Genomic DNA, 15,761 nt, shown 5'->3' on the forward strand with positions numbered 1-15,761 from the left:
AGAGGTGATCTGTGAATTCTTTCCACTTCTATTTTTCCCTCTGGTTCTAGAATATCAGGGCAATTTCCTTGAGAATTTATTAAAGGATGATTTCTAGGCTCTTTTTTTGATCATGGCTTTCAGGTAGTCCAATAATTTTTCAATTATCTCTCCTGGATCTATTTTCCAAGTCAGTGGTTTTTCCAATGAGATATTTCACATTACCTTCTATTTTTTCATTTGTTTGGATCTGTTTTTATAGTATCTTGATTTCTCATAGAGTCATTAGCTTCCAATTGCTCCAATGTTATTTTGAAGGAGTTATTCTCTTCGTGAGTTTTTGAAATTCCTTTTCCATCTGGCAAATTCATCTTTTTAAGGCATTCTTCTCTTCACTGGCTTTTTGAGCCTCTTTTGCCATTTGAGTTAGTCTATTTTTTAAGGTGTTGTTTTCTTCAGTATATTTTTGGGTCTCCTTTAGCAAGTTGTTGACTCACTTTTCATGATTTTCTTGCATCATTGTCATTTCTCTTCCCAATTTTTCCTCTACTTCTCTTAGTTGATTTTCAAAATCCTTCTTGAGCCTTGAGCCATGGCCTGTAACCAGTTCATATTTTTCTTGGATGCTTTTGATGCAGGAGTTCTGACTTCACTGTCTTCCTTCCCCTCCTTGCCTTGATCCTTTTTGTCCCCAAAAAAGGAATCTATGGTTTGATTATGTTTCCTGGGCTTGCTCATCTTGCCAGTCAATTATTTTGACTTTTGAGCACTTTGCCACAGTAGAACTCTGCTTCCAGAATGGAGAGATCTGTGTCCCACATTTCTGGGGTTTTGGTAGCTGCTGGAGCTAATAGTCGGGTGCCCTTTCTACAGACACCACTAGCTCTGGCTCACTGGTCATACACCCCAGGACCACAACCCAAGACTGTGGCGGCTGCACAGCCACTGCGCCTGGTTCCCCCTGTTTCCACAAAGTTCCACACTGACCTTTTACTTTCTTTTTGGCATTTATGGGTTAATAATGCTGGAAACCACCACAGCTGCTGGTAATTCTCTCTCCTGAAGTCTGCTTCAGGCCCACTGCTGGTTGGGGCTGCCCTGGGACTGGAAACCAGGTGGCTCACATTGGGTAGTGCTCAGCTCCCAGCCTGGTGTGATAGATCCTTCCTGCCAGCCTTCTGGAATTCTTTCAGCGGGAGCTTTGTTTTTCTTTGTCTCTTTGTGGGTTCTGTAGCTCTAAAGTTTGTTTAGAGTCATTTTTTTTACATGTATTAGAAGTGATTGGAGGGGAGTCTGCACCAAGTCTGTGCTTCTATTCTGCTCTCTTGGCTCTGCCCCCTGAACAGAGTCCTTTGCCTTTAGAATAAAATTCTTTAGCCTACTACTTAAAAGCCCTGTGTGTAATCTGGCCCCAAATTACTTTTCAGATTCTGTATTTCCTTCCTCTATACATTCTACATTCCAGACAAACTGGCTTACTGTTTCTCCAACAGTATTCATGCTTTCACATAGATTGAATCACCCACCCACTCTACTCATTCATACTTCTTAAATACTAATCTTTTTTCAAGATTTGTCTCAGATGCCACTTCCTATGCAAAATAATTCCATGATCTCCCCAGCTGACAAAGCATTCTCTTCTTCCAATTACCTGGTACTTACCTAGGTACATACTGTACCTCACCAGTAGACTAACTTTTTAGGTCAGGAACTATTTCATTTTCGTTGGTTTCCTTAGCGTATAGTAGCATTTTATTTTTATCTTTATTTTTTTTTAAGCAATCGGGGTTAAGTAACTTGCTCAAAGTTACACGGCCAGTTATTTCTGGGTGTGGTGCTGAGTATCTGAGCCCAGATTTGATCCAGGTCATCCCGACACTGGAGCCGGTGCTCTTACTCGCTGAGCCACCTGGCCGCCCCTTATAGTAGCATTTTAAAAATATTTGCTGAACTGACTTATTCTTGCTTTCTCTGATTCTGTTACTTGCTTTCAGTCTTTCTTGAGAACTCTCATCCCTCACCATTACACTTCTACCAGAGTTATGAGTCCCATTTCTTATTTCCTTACTCATCTTGGAACTTGTGGTCAGTCATTTCAACTATACTTTTATTAACACCCAAGAACTGCTTGTCCCTTTTACTTTTTGCTGTATCTGCTTTGCCAATCCTGAAACTAAAGATAAACCCCATCAACTATCTCTTACATCTCAGACTTCTAAAAACTGTTACTGAAAAATACATAAGTATGCCAAATAACTCTATTTTATGCTTAATATCTAACCTTATGTGTATCTTCACTACTATCTTGTAGTCCTTTTATTCATTATTTACTGTCTCCCAATTATTACCCAAACTATCTCATATTATTATAGTATAAGTTCCTTGGACATAGAGAGTATATTTTATTCATCTTTTGCATATTCCATACTATACAGCATGGCACCTTACAAAAAATAAAAAATCATTTGTGGAACTGAAATAACAAAGAAGTTAACAGATGAATAAAGATTGAGAAGCTAAAAATGTAGCACTGGACCTTGAACTAAGTTATGAATATACCATAAGAAGATTCAGGTTAAAAATACCAACCGATTCAAAGAATTATTTATTGATACTAGTAACCTAATGAGTAAAGGGAAAGCTAAGGATGTCAGAAATGTATTAACAAGGAAGTACCCATGAACTTCACAAAATGTCCCTTAGAATCACCATCCTTTTAGAATCCTTCACTTTACTCAAAAATCAATTCATGAGCTACTTTCTAGAGAAAGTCTATCCAAATGCCCTTCAATCTCCAGTTACTAATAGCCTCAAGCATGGAAATTACTTTGTATACAATTTTGAATTTAATTTACTAGTACATATTGTTTTTCCCCAATAGGAATGTAAGTTCCTTGAGGGTAAGGACTATTTAGTTTTTGTCTGTATACCTCCAGTATACAGGTGTTCAATAAATTTTACTGAATTTAATTCAACTGAAAACTCATTTTAGAGATGAAGAAACTGAGACTCAGAGACATTAAATGACTTGCTTGTAGTCACAAAACTAGTATGTGTCAGAAGTGGGACATAAACCCAAGTCTCTGATCCTAAATTCTATATTATCTGGCATTCTATATTATGTTGCCTCTCTTAAATACACAAACACACACACACACACCCACACCCTGTGGATCTGGGCAGACCTATTCCATGTATTCAGACTTGAAGAATATGTTTCCTGAGTTAAATAGCCCTGAACACACAATAATTTCTTTGTGTGATAAAACTTCTTGGTGAAAACATGACAATCTAATTCCACATGGTGTGCCCTTGGTTTTCAAAGTTAGTCAAACTGAGGCACACTAAATAAATAGCTCTCTCCCTAAAAAAAGCAATTTGTCTTTTATCCAGTACTTTATTCTTCAAATAAGAAAAATCTTAAAAGAGAAAGGTTCAGATGGAACGAGATATAACTTGATGTAATCTGAGAAATGAACTATATTTTGGCAAAGTTATAACCTAGCATATAACCTGTGTGACTGAAAAGACAGTTGGAAATCTTGTAGTTCTCTAGAGTTGATCCCTAAGACTAATCCACACTTAACACGGAATTTCAGCCCTAGTTTGTAAGTATGTAGTTCTTTAGATTAGCAAAAGCTACAATTAGTGTTCCTGCAACTGGCGCATAAATGGTGATTTTACATCTTGCTTCTTCAAATATGAAGGGACTGATACACAAGAAGAAAACCACAGTTGTTCTAACTCCTCTGTAAAATAATTGATCACTATTCCCTTTCTGAATAAAATTCCATTCCTTACTTCTTTCTTGCAGAATCTGGGAGTCTGAAGAGTCACACTTCAGTCCCATAGGCTGTGGCTGGATATTTGATGACTCTTGTGCTGCTCCCAGAGTTGTTCTTTCTTCCCAGGACATTCCACTGGCATGAGCTGGGACCTGGAGATATCAGTTTCAGACAGACTCATGAGTTAATCACTTTGACAGTTACACATAACTTCAGCAGAAATTATAGGGATTATCTCTAAGAACACAACACACAAATAAGAGCAATTGAAAATTTAATATACTACTTTAAAAATCCTGTAATGCTTCATCATAATATGGAAAAGACGCTGGCTTCCTGAAGACTATATGAGGATAAAGACCTTGAAGCGAGGGGGGGTGGCTATTGGAGAATGGATTAAAAAAATATGGCATATGATTTTAATTGTATGTAACTGTTTTATGGAAACTGATGAAGGATAGTTTCAGAGAAACCCGGCAAGACTTATATGAACTGATAGAGAGTAAAGTGAGCAGAACAGGAAAACAACTTATGCAATAATAACACTTTACAGCTCTTATCACTGATCAGAAGTGCAGTGATCAACCAGGATTTTAGTGGGCTGATGATGAGAGAGCTGATAAGATTAAATAAGTAGAATAAAAATCATATTTTTGGATGTAGACAATATAGAAATTTATTTGCATGACTACGAATACTGGTTACAGAGGTTTTGTTTTTCTTTTTTTTTTTTTTGGCAGAGAGAATAGGAGAGGAAGAAAATACATGCCCGTTAATTGTATGGAAATGCTCATCGTATTTGATGATTACATTCACAATAAAACAAAACATGAAGTTGATTATATCTTAACAGATCAGTTATTAATTTTCAAGTTATTGTCAAATTGGAAAAGGTTTGCATAGCCAAAACACTAACCAAAATCAATACTATACCCAGAAAGAAAACTATAAACAAGATAGTTGAATTAAAACAGTTCCAAAGAGGCAAAATATATCTCACAGAGCTCATCCCAATCTAAGACAGATTACATAAGCAAAGTCTTTACAGAAATCCATGTAAGTAATATGTAATACATATATATATATATACATATTCCCCTTACCCCTATAATATAGAGTAGAATGAAATTAGCCACTTCTGAATGAAGTAATTTACTTCCTCATAGTTTAAGTCACTAACTCCTCTCCCAAAAGTTAGCATTTAGGCCACAGGCATTCTAAAAGTTTTTTCACTGAAAAATAGGAATGATGTCAGAGAATCAAAGTGAAAGAACACTGATGATTGTTTCTTCAAATGTTAGATATTTTTATATCTCATCAGTATGGCAAGTGGAATAGATCCCACAACATCTGAAGTTTACTCCAAAAAATTTCCTCTTGGCATTATCACCATTCTAGAATCATCTGTTGGACTATTTTAGTTTTCTAGAACATTAGGAATTTTTATTTTATAACCTCCTTTATAGATCTCACCACCTCCAGCTGTTCCCTCAGGAAAGTATAGGCACCAGTATCTTTTTTGGTAATAATCTTTTACAAAGGGATTACTTTTTGCACTGCAGCCTTTACCAGAGGGAGATTCCTGTTTCTTGCAATAGATAATCATTTGGGTCTCCAGCAATAAGTATAAACTTTGAAGGACCAGAGCATCCAAAAGCACCTAGTACCTGGCTATATCACTTACCACCTTAGTAGTAGAAAAAAAATAAATACAAAGAAATAAAAATAGTTAAACACTGAAGAATGTTGTTTTATGCAAAGACTAAAGATAACGGAATGTTATGACAAGGAGAAACGAAGTGAGCTGCAGAAGAAAATCTAAATGTTCAACATTTTTTATTTTGGGGTATAGTTCTAAATTGCTTTACAGAATAGTCACACAATTTCAAAGCTCCACCAAAAGTACGTGCCTACCCCTTCCAAAAATTGCAATTCTCTTTTTTTCCGCCATCTTTGCAAATCTTATAGGTGAGGCAGAACCTCGGAGTAATTTAATCTTCATTTTGTTATTATTGGTGGTTTGGAGCATAGGTTGTCTGCATTCCTCTGGGGCTTGTTCATGTTCTTTTGGAAAATGGGTATTGTTCATATATATTTGGAATAATCCCTTACATTACATATCTTGGAGATGAGAGCTTCATCAGAAAAATATGCTACATAGTACCCCCCATTAACTGTATCCTTTATAATTCTAATATTTATTTAGTTTTTACAAAAACTTCAGGTGTATATAATAAAAACATGCATTTTATCTCATGAGACCTTCCCTCTGTTATCTTGTTTGGCCATGAACTCTTCCCCTATTCATACTGGTGAAAGATATCTCCTGCACTGTTCCTTCTAATTTGTAACATTTTTAAAATCTAGATTTTTACATTCATTGGAGTTTTTTGTGGCATATGGTGTGAAATGGTGGTCTAAATCTACTTTGCCAGGCTGCTTTCCACTTTTCCCTGAAGTTTAGTCCTTACACCAGTGGTTGGGAGTGCTTGAGTTTCTAAGATAACTATGCTATTAGGTTCAATTACTTCTGGGTCTTCTGTAGCTAATTTGTTCTACTGATCAACTTTTCTATTTTTTACCAGTAATAAAAAGTTTTGATGATTACTACTCTGTACTATAATTAAAGATCTACTTCTGCTAGGACTCAATCCTTCCAACTTTTTTTCTTTCAGTGTTTCCCTTGGAATTAGCAGCACACTGACTGGCATATAAGCAGCACTTAAATGAATACTAACTAACCAGCATTCTTGACCTTTTGCTTCCTCCACATGAATTTTGTTATTTTGTATAGTTCTATAAAGTAACTCTTTAGTAATTTGATTGGTACAGCAGTGCATCTACATATTAATTTAGATAGTATAGTCATTGTCATATTAGCATGACCCAACAAAGGGTAATTAACATCTCTCCATTTGTTTAGGTCTTTGATATGTTTAATGCCTACTAATACCACTTCCTCTCCCCATCATGCAGAATAGCTAGTTCTTTGCCTAAAAAGAAGCTGTTCACAAGACTCAATTGGCTCAAGCTCAAGTTCAACAATTGCCAAGTCACAGACCGCTTCCCAGTGGCCTCAGGCCATGCTAACATGGCTTCCTGGCCACCCTAGGCCCCACCTACATGGAGCTGAGGTCCTTCGGACCTGGTGGATATCACAAGGTCTCACAAATTACCATATCCTGAATCTGCTGACCAGACATATTTCAGTATGGAGACAAAGAAGGTTGCATCTATCTGACCAAAGTGCTGTACCTCCTTGTTAAAAATCCTTTGTACGCTATGCCTTTTTCCCTAAAATTCTTTCCCTCCTCATCTCTGTCTCATGGCCAGCTTCAAGTTCTGCTTAAAATCTTACCTTCTATAAGACTCTGCCCTTCCTTCCCTTAATGCTAAATACCCTCCATTTGGTGATTATCTTCAATTTACCCTGTATATATCTTGTTTGTAGACAGTTGTTTTTATGTTGTCCGATCATTAGAATGTGAACTCCTTGAGAAAAGTGAATGAATTTTTTTTGCCTTTATTTGTATCCCCAGCATTTAACAGTGCTAGGTACTCAAGAAGTAGGTGTTTGTTGATTGACAAAGTCTCATTTTGTCCAAATATCAGATGTAAACTATCAGGGGACCAGTATGAGTTTGGCCCAGCTTCCAATATTCCAATATGGAATATTCTGGCATCAGACAATACAAATATGGAGAAGTTATCAAATAGCCAGCTACGGTACTGAGGCACCCTGTAGCAAGAAGTCTTCTAGTAGTATAGAGAATGTAATAGAAAAAAAGACACCACTCATGTGGTATAATTAGCTCTGTTGGTGCTAAGAAGGCTAACAATAAAGGTAATAAAGCAATGAAAAGTATAGCCTGAAAAGAAAGTCAGCCCAGATCCCACATACCTAAATAAAACCCTAAAAATGACCTTAAATAATTTTCAAGCAATATGATGAGTTAACTACGTTAACTAACTCATTCTACCTCAGAAATGCACAGAAAATTAGCCATAAGACCACAGACAACTGGAAATAAGGCCTAGAAGAAAAGACAGCACCAGTAACCAAGTCAGAAGTCAGCCAGGTATCAGAGACTGCAAGAGAAATTTTGCCTCTCTTTTCTCATTTTTGCAATTTATGTAATGTTAGAATTGTTTTTTGATAACTTACATTTTTTCTATATTTTTCCATCTTTTGACATTGTTCTACTATTTCTTATTGTTGAATTCTATTTGCTCCATGCTATCAATATGGATGAGGTGGCTATTATTATTAGGCCACTGGGCCTTAATCTGTGCATCCTATTTTAGTATTCCGGTAGTCCACTGTTGATCATAGATTTGACCAGTATCTGCCTTCTTCTTACACAATTTCCAAACCACCCCTTGCTCTGGCCCTAACAAGTCCCAAAAGGCAGTTTGAGATCATACCTGTCTCAAGTCACCTATATATGCCCCCTGCAACAGTGCTCATGTATTATTGGCCCTGCCTTCTACAAAGTGTATCCCAGTGCAGTGACCTATAGATGAGTACTAGATCTATCACTTGTTCCTGTTCTGAAAGGCTATGATCTAGCTTCAGGTAACTAATTACTGAGCTTGCACAGGCTTATGATCCATCCTCTTCAGAATACTGGTTAGTTTCAGATCTCTTTGTAATAGCTCATGCCTTATCTTTAAAACACAATCAAATGAAAAGTGCAGAGCTGACAAGATTCCACTGTGCATACTAGCTGTTGAGTATAAAAAAGAATTTCATTTGGTAAAACAAATCTTTGAGGTTCTTCTTCCAATAATGGGGCTCCTATGCATATGTCAAAGTCAAAAAGGTTTTCTGAAAGATACAGTGATAGAAATAACATTGAACCTCTGATTATTAATACCAAGTGAAAGAAAGTTGGGAGATACATGCTTGGCAAATGTGTTTGCCAGTGCCAAAGAAAATGTTCAAATGGAAGTAGCCTTCCCTACAGATGATGAGGTACTCCTAATGATTCTCTTTGCAGATGATGTTTTACTGGTTACACGAAACCGAGAATACTGCTGATCTTCCTAGATGAGATCCAAAAATATTAAAGAACTGAACTATGCAAAACAGGAAAAACCAAATTGACAAAAAAATACCTATTTTCCAGACAGTGATGTAGAAAATCCATAGATCTGGTTCATCAGTATAAATAGGATATAAAAGTTTTATTGCAGTTTTAAGTTTTTAATTGAATCTAATAAGTTTAAAAGTGCACTAAGATTCTTGGGCCACCTTGTGTATCTTGGACAGACACTATAGTTGGACAATTAACTTGACTTGAATAGGAAGAAAGCAGACTAGACTGAATTTGGGAAACTGCCACATTTTAATGACACAAGCTTCTCCCTGAGACAAAAGAAAGGCCCAACTTTTTAGCCCCAATATTTTTCTAGTGATGCTACACAGCTACAAATCATGAAATACCACAGTCACTACCCTGAGCACAATGGAGAGATATGCATTAGATAAGAATGAGTTGTTCTACATTAACAACACACAAAAGCAGCATAAGGTTAATTGAAAAAATGTTAACAATGGAAGAGGAACTGAATCAATTACATAAGAAATGACAGCAGACAACTAGTCAATATGCTCCACTGGCACTCATGCGATGTCAAAGAGGGTTCTTGAGAATGTTAGGTGAACTTTCTGTGAAGGCCTTGTAGAACATGGACAAGAATTGCAAAGAATTAAAAGGTATGGATAGGTTACAATCTATACCCAACAAAAGTATCCCAGGGCACTGAGGAAGTGAAATGAGAGACAAAGACTAAACCGAGGACAGAGAAGTCAAAATTGTGGCTTTACCAGACAGCAGCCCAGTATAGATTAAATCCCACTGCTTTGGTAATGCTTCTCACATTTGCTTAGACATACAAAATTTTTTTCCGTTTCTGGGAATAAAAAATAGGAAAAAGATATACATACAGAAAGTAAAGGCAGCAGTTTTATGAAAAGAGTAATTGACAGGCGATCAAGAAATATGAATTTTACTCTTATAGATTTAGCATTAATTAGAAATAGGAACCTAAAAAAATCAATTAGCTTCTTAGTATCTTTGCACATTTGTCAAGGTGTCAATGGGGAAATAGCTTCACAGGAATTCTATGAAATTAAAAATAGTATAACATTTATGAAAGTACTTTGATAAAGTTTAAAGCATTATACATACATATATGTATATATGTGTATATAGTCACATACATCTACAAGGCAGCTGGTGTTGAGAGTGAATAGAGTACTGGGTCTGAAGTCACATTTCAAATGTGACCTCAGACACTTACTAGCTATGACCTTGAGAAAGTCATTTGACCTATCTGCCTCAATATCCTCGAGTGTTAAATGTGGATCAATAATTAATAATGGGGATTAATTAACTTCAGGGGGTTGTTGTGGGGATCAAATGAGATAATATTTCTAAAAAGCAGTAAGCACAGCTTCTGGCATACAGCAGACACTATAGAAAATGCTCTTTTCCCTTCCTTCTACTCTGTGTTTGTGCATGTTTGTACATTAGGTACGTGCATGTGTGTATATGCTATTATTAACTACAACCCACCACATAGGGAGACTAACATTTAATAATTCTCAACTTGTCTCAATTCAGTTCAAAGTTCCATGGTCCCTTACTTACAAAAAACACAATTCCTTCTACTTACCTCTTGTCCTAGTACATTAATATGTCTCTCCAAATCCTCCAACACTGTTACCACCTCCTCTCCACTTTCTAGATGATGTTCCTGCACCAAGGTCTGAAGTTCCCCTGGCAGGATGGACAGGAATTGCTCTAGCACCAGCAGTTCCAGGATCTGCTCCTTTGTGTGCAAATCTGGTCTTAGCCACTGATGGCAAAGGGCTCGAAGCTGGATTAAAGCTTCCCGGGGCCCTATTGTCTCCCTGTAGCAGAACTGTCTGAAGCGCTGGCGGAAGATCTCCTGGCCATGAGGGTGAGGCTCATGGAAGCTGGATTCCTGGTCCCAGTTGTGGTCTTCCTCTTCTACTTTTACTATCACAAGACCTTCTTCTGGAGCCTGGACCAGAGGAGCTAGGCCTACTGTCTCCCTTGATTCTACAGCCATCTGGAGGTGGAAGAGCTTGGGAGAAAGTTCAATGTTTATTTGTTTTTTTTTCCCCCACAGGAAAGATCCTCTTGAAACTCTCTTCTCACAAGATGTTATTTCTGAGGTATAAGAAAATGACATGTTGCTATTTAAAGTTAGTCAGAAAACAATTACAACAATACCAATTTAACAAAGCTCATTACCAAGTCTTGTCCTTTTGGTCAGTCATTTCAAGGATGTCCTTGTTATCACTGAGAATCAGTCATCTCCTTGAACTCTCATTATGTTGATCTCTAACCTTTAACATCTACATGAACAGGTTACCATACACTGTTAGAAAAATTAATATTGTACTAACTTGATCCACTACAAATTCCTGTTGCATAATCTAAAATGGGACATCATTGCTTCTCAGCAAACTTTTTAAATTTGTGACTTGGACCCCTTTCATATTCCCCATAAAAACTGACCCAAACTTTTTTCACATTGAGTAGATAAAGGCCCATCAATATGAGTTTGTTCAACTTCCTTCTTTCCCTTCTGTCTCAAAGAAAAGAATGTGTCTTCTCCCTTTCATCTCATTAATTCTTCTGGATACCCATCCCCAGCCCTGAGATTTATGGAGGAAGGTCTAAGGCTAGGGAACATAGAGTTCCATGGGGAGAAAGGAGGAAGAAAAATGGAAGTCTAAAGGGAGTGCTTTTAGCTGAGGTTAAGAGGGTGGTTAGTATGGCAAAGGAACCATCTTAGAGACTGAGGACAGAGAAGTCAAAATTGTTGTGGCTTTACCAGTCATCAGTCTAAAGTCAAGCATGGAATGGAGGATACTGAATCCTTGTTCCCATAAGCCTCATTCATTCATTCATTCATTCATTCATTTTTGCCTTTTTTGGAGGGCAATTGGGGTTAAGTAACCTGCCCAAGGTTACACGGCCACATTTATTTATTTTTTATAATTACATGTAAAGACAAATTTTAATATTCATTTAAAAATTTTGAGTTCCTAATTTTCTCCCTCTCTTCTTCACCTTCCCCATTCCTAAGACTTATGTTAAGTAATCTGATATGTACGTGCAACCATGTAAAATATATTTCCATTATTAGTCATGTTGTGAAAGAATACCCAAAAAAATGAAAAAAAAATAGTATGCTTCAATTTATATTGAGATTCCATCAGATCTTTTTCTGGATATGAAGGGCATTTTTCTTCACAAGTTCTTTAGAACTGTCTTGGATCATTGTATTGCTAGGAATAGCTAAGTCATTCATAGTTGATCATTGTACAATGTTGGTGTTACTGTGCTTATACTATTTTAACTGACCAAGAAGCCCTTTCTAAATTCTCTGCTTAAGGTGAAAGGTCTGTTGCTCAAGTCTATAACCTTCACAAAATATCTCATGATCTACTAATTCACTCCACCCTTCACCATCATCTGTAAGTTACCTAATCAAAAACATTCTTCTATCTCACCATAACCTCTTAATCTCACCTTTCTAAACCTACTTCTCACCTTCCTAAATCTATTCTTTATTCTCATCATGATCTCCAATCCTATCACTCCCCCATATATTTATCCATTTACCCCTGCTTTGACCTTACTTGCCTTCTTTTCCAATATCAACCCTAAATGCACACCAATTCAACTCTGTGCTGTGTTCTACTCTTAAATCTCTCACCACTCTGCCTTATTATGGCTTATCCCTTTAAAAAACCTCAGCCCTGAGTTAGTCCTACCATCTGGCCTCCTCTGATCTACTAATGTACTGCTGAATGGAGCTAGAAGTCACACAACTATTTTTACTGGGTTTATTATAAATTCATACTATCCAACTTCAACTGGGTTCTCACTACAGCAAAGAAATCATAACTCATTTCCTGTCTCATTCCCCAATGAAGTTATTTCTAACCCAAGTTTCTCCACAGAGGCACCTAATAGCACTGCTGATAGAAGTCTGGGTCTGGAATAAGGAAGACATGAATTCAAATGTGATCTCAGACACTTACTAGTCTACCCTAGAAAAGTCAATTTCTGTTTTCCTCAAGTATTCTCAACTACAAAATATGGATAACAACAGCACATGCCTTGAAGGGTTGTTGTGAGGATCAAATGAGATAATATTTGTAAAACACTTAGCACAGTGCAATATAAATTCATATTCTATTCCCTCCGCCCCCACCCTCCTCTCTGCTACTTCTTCCAGTGGCTCTTCTCCTTGCCCAAGCAAATTCCTCATTATGTACCTTTGATCCCATCCTTTCTAGTCTTTTCCAACAGACTGCAACCTCAATCATTCTCTTGGTTTCTTCTGTGAGAGACAGCAAAGAGTTAAGTTTCCATAGAACTGTTAGATATTACTGAAGTAAAAACTACCAATAAAGGTAGTAGACAGCAGGTAGACCTGACCAATCAGAAGGCAGACAAAGGCCTTGACAGACCTTCAGACCAGGATAAGGACATATCCAGTTTAAATCAGTAGAGGTCAATGACCAAGTATTCCAAAATTACTACTGCATTTGCTTAATATACCTCATGCATAGTATCTGCATGATACTATAGAATTAGAGCCTCATTAATACAACATGGAATGCATGCTAATGTATTTATGAAGCGCTTTGTCATGTTTAAGAGTAATATGTAATGAGTGTAGGGGGAGAATTGAAACCCTGAAGAGAATGGACCAATCAATCCTCTGAAGGGAGGTTTCCATGCTAACTAACAGTATAAAGTTCTTCTCACTTTTATATTCAGGACTCCTCCTTCCTAAAGAAGGGTGGAGTCTCCTTCTGGCCAGAGGTGATCAATTCCTCTGAACTTCTCAATAAACTTCATTTGATACCCAAATTTCAGTATCAATTGTGTTTGTGTTTCTAACACTTTCTTATGGTCTTCAAATATCCTTTATAAAATCTTCACTAGACCCTAATCACCTTCCTGAGCTATCATCTTAAATTTCTTCTCTCTTAAATAAACTTTTAGAAAAAGCTGTATATACTTATTATAAGGGCAGCTAAGGGTATAGTGGAGAGAGCACTGGGCTTGGAATCAGAAAGAGATGGGTCTTCATGAATTCAAATTTGGTCTCAGACACTTACTATGTGACCCTGGACAAATCACTTAACCCTATTTGCCTCAGTTCCCCATATGTAAAATGAGCAGAAGGAAACAGGCAAACCACTCCAGTATCTCTGCTAAGACAACTCCAAACAGGGTCATGAAGAGTAACACAACTGAAAAATGATTGAACAACACACTTATTTTTCCAGTTTCTTTTTTACAACTTTTCCCCCAGCATGAAATCTCTGATCCAGTGACACTTGTGCCTTAAACAGACAGTCCACCTTACAGCTCCGGACATTTTTCTCTAGCTGTCCCCCATGCCAGGAATTCTCTCTCCTCGTGTCCACACAGTGGCTCTCCTTGCTTCCTTCAAGTTCCAACTAAAATTCCATCAACAGGAAGTCTTTGCCAATCTCTCTTAATTCTGGTTCTTCCCTTCTTATAATTATTTCCTATTTTCCCCGTATATAACTTATAAGGGGTTTTGTGAAAGAGGAAAAAGTGAGGCTGGTGACCTTGCACAGCCCTCCCTCACTCAAATCAAAGTCAACTGCAAATCATGTCATTATTTCCCTGATGTCACGGTCCTCTTCAAAGACAAAGGACAAACACAACAACACATTTGTTTGATTATTGTTTCCCCAATTCAACTTCCGAGTTTCTTGAGTTCACAGAGTGCCTTTTGTCTCTTTTATGACTCCCCAACACTTGGTACAGTGCTTGGCAAACAGCAGGCATTTAATAAATGTTTACTGACTGACTGAACTTCCATTTCTTCTTTTCTCATTCACTCCAAAATCCCCTGCAGTCTGGCTTCCAAACCTCATCATTCAACTGAAACTGTTTTCTGCAAAGTTACCAAGGATTTCTTAAGTGGTTTTTTCTCAGTTCTCATCCTTCTCACCTTAGATACTGCATTCCACACTGTTGGGTTAAAAACCGAATAATGTCCATGAACTTGGAGAGGAAAAAAATTACATCTTTATTTTCAATAATCTTTGATTAAAATTAAGAATATATTTCAATTATATTTTTTAAGCCATTATTCTAAGAAGGGGTTTGGAGGCTTCATTAGAGTCCCAAAGGACAAAACCCTGACCTTTGAGTTTTTAGTAGCACTATTTTCTCCTGGTCCCCCTCCTCCTATCTACCCATCTCAGTTGCTGATTCATCATCTAAATCATTCCCTCTTAGTCCTTCTCCACTGGACCATCACAATTAGCACACTATAATGAAATTGTTTTATGTGTTTGAAACAGCAGTCTGGGGTAGTGGATAGGTCCTTAAATTCATATATGTGGGTAGATATATATGCATGCAGGTGTGTGTGCATATACATATATGTATATGCATATATATGTATGTATACATATACATCAAGATAGATCATAAACTTAAATAATTATGTTACTATGAAAGTCACATGCATTCCAGCTTTTAAAAGCTTTACCTTTTCTACAGTTAAGGAAATGTCACCTACTTTGGGCAAATTATAAATTGAGAAAATATTTGGAAGTGGAAAGAATGTAAATTATCTTTCTTTTCCAGACTATGAATAAACAGAAAGTAAAAACCAAGTTGCAATATTTTAAATTTCTCATATTGACTAAATTGAATTAAACTTTGGCTATTGTTTTTAAAATATCAACAATTCCCTCAAGTTGATATTTTACATTTATAAATGTGAGAAATTAAAAAAAAAAACAATAAAGTCCAGCAGCAAGAGATAGGAAGAATCTACTTAAAATAACAGACAATATAATACACTTCAGAGTCTACTTGCAAAGACAAACCCAGGAACTACATGAACACATATAACAATAAAATATTTTTCATATACAAAAAAGTTAGATCT

At 36.8% G+C, this 15,761-nt stretch overlaps 1 protein-coding gene across 5 annotated transcripts in view; it reads right to left on the reverse strand.

Moving 5' to 3' along the window:
- The window catches only part of ZKSCAN8 (zinc finger with KRAB and SCAN domains 8), a 58,941-nt gene that overhangs the window by 36,402 nt on the left and 6,778 nt on the right, over positions 1-15,761 (reverse strand). For 2 of the 5 annotated variants that reach the window (XM_069076828.1, XM_069076826.1), the window contains 2 exons: positions 10,446-10,966; positions 3,781-3,916 (listed from right to left, as the gene is read on the reverse strand). In XM_069076828.1, the coding sequence (XP_068932929.1) occupies positions 3,781-3,916; positions 10,446-10,865 (556 nt within the window). In that variant the 5' untranslated portion in view covers positions 10,866-10,966. Of the gene's footprint in view, positions 1-3,780; positions 3,917-10,445; positions 10,967-11,050; positions 11,155-15,761 lie in introns of all 5 variants that reach the window. The other 3 variants (XM_069076827.1, XM_069076829.1, XM_069076830.1) reach the window with 3 other exon arrangements.

Source organism: Petaurus breviceps, unplaced genomic scaffold, assembly GCF_028583685.1.
Source record: "Petaurus breviceps papuanus isolate PSGF00001 unplaced genomic scaffold, PetGlider_PUasm1.0 90925, whole genome shotgun sequence".
NCBI classification, from domain to species: Eukaryota; Metazoa; Chordata; class Mammalia; order Diprotodontia; family Petauridae; genus Petaurus; species Petaurus breviceps.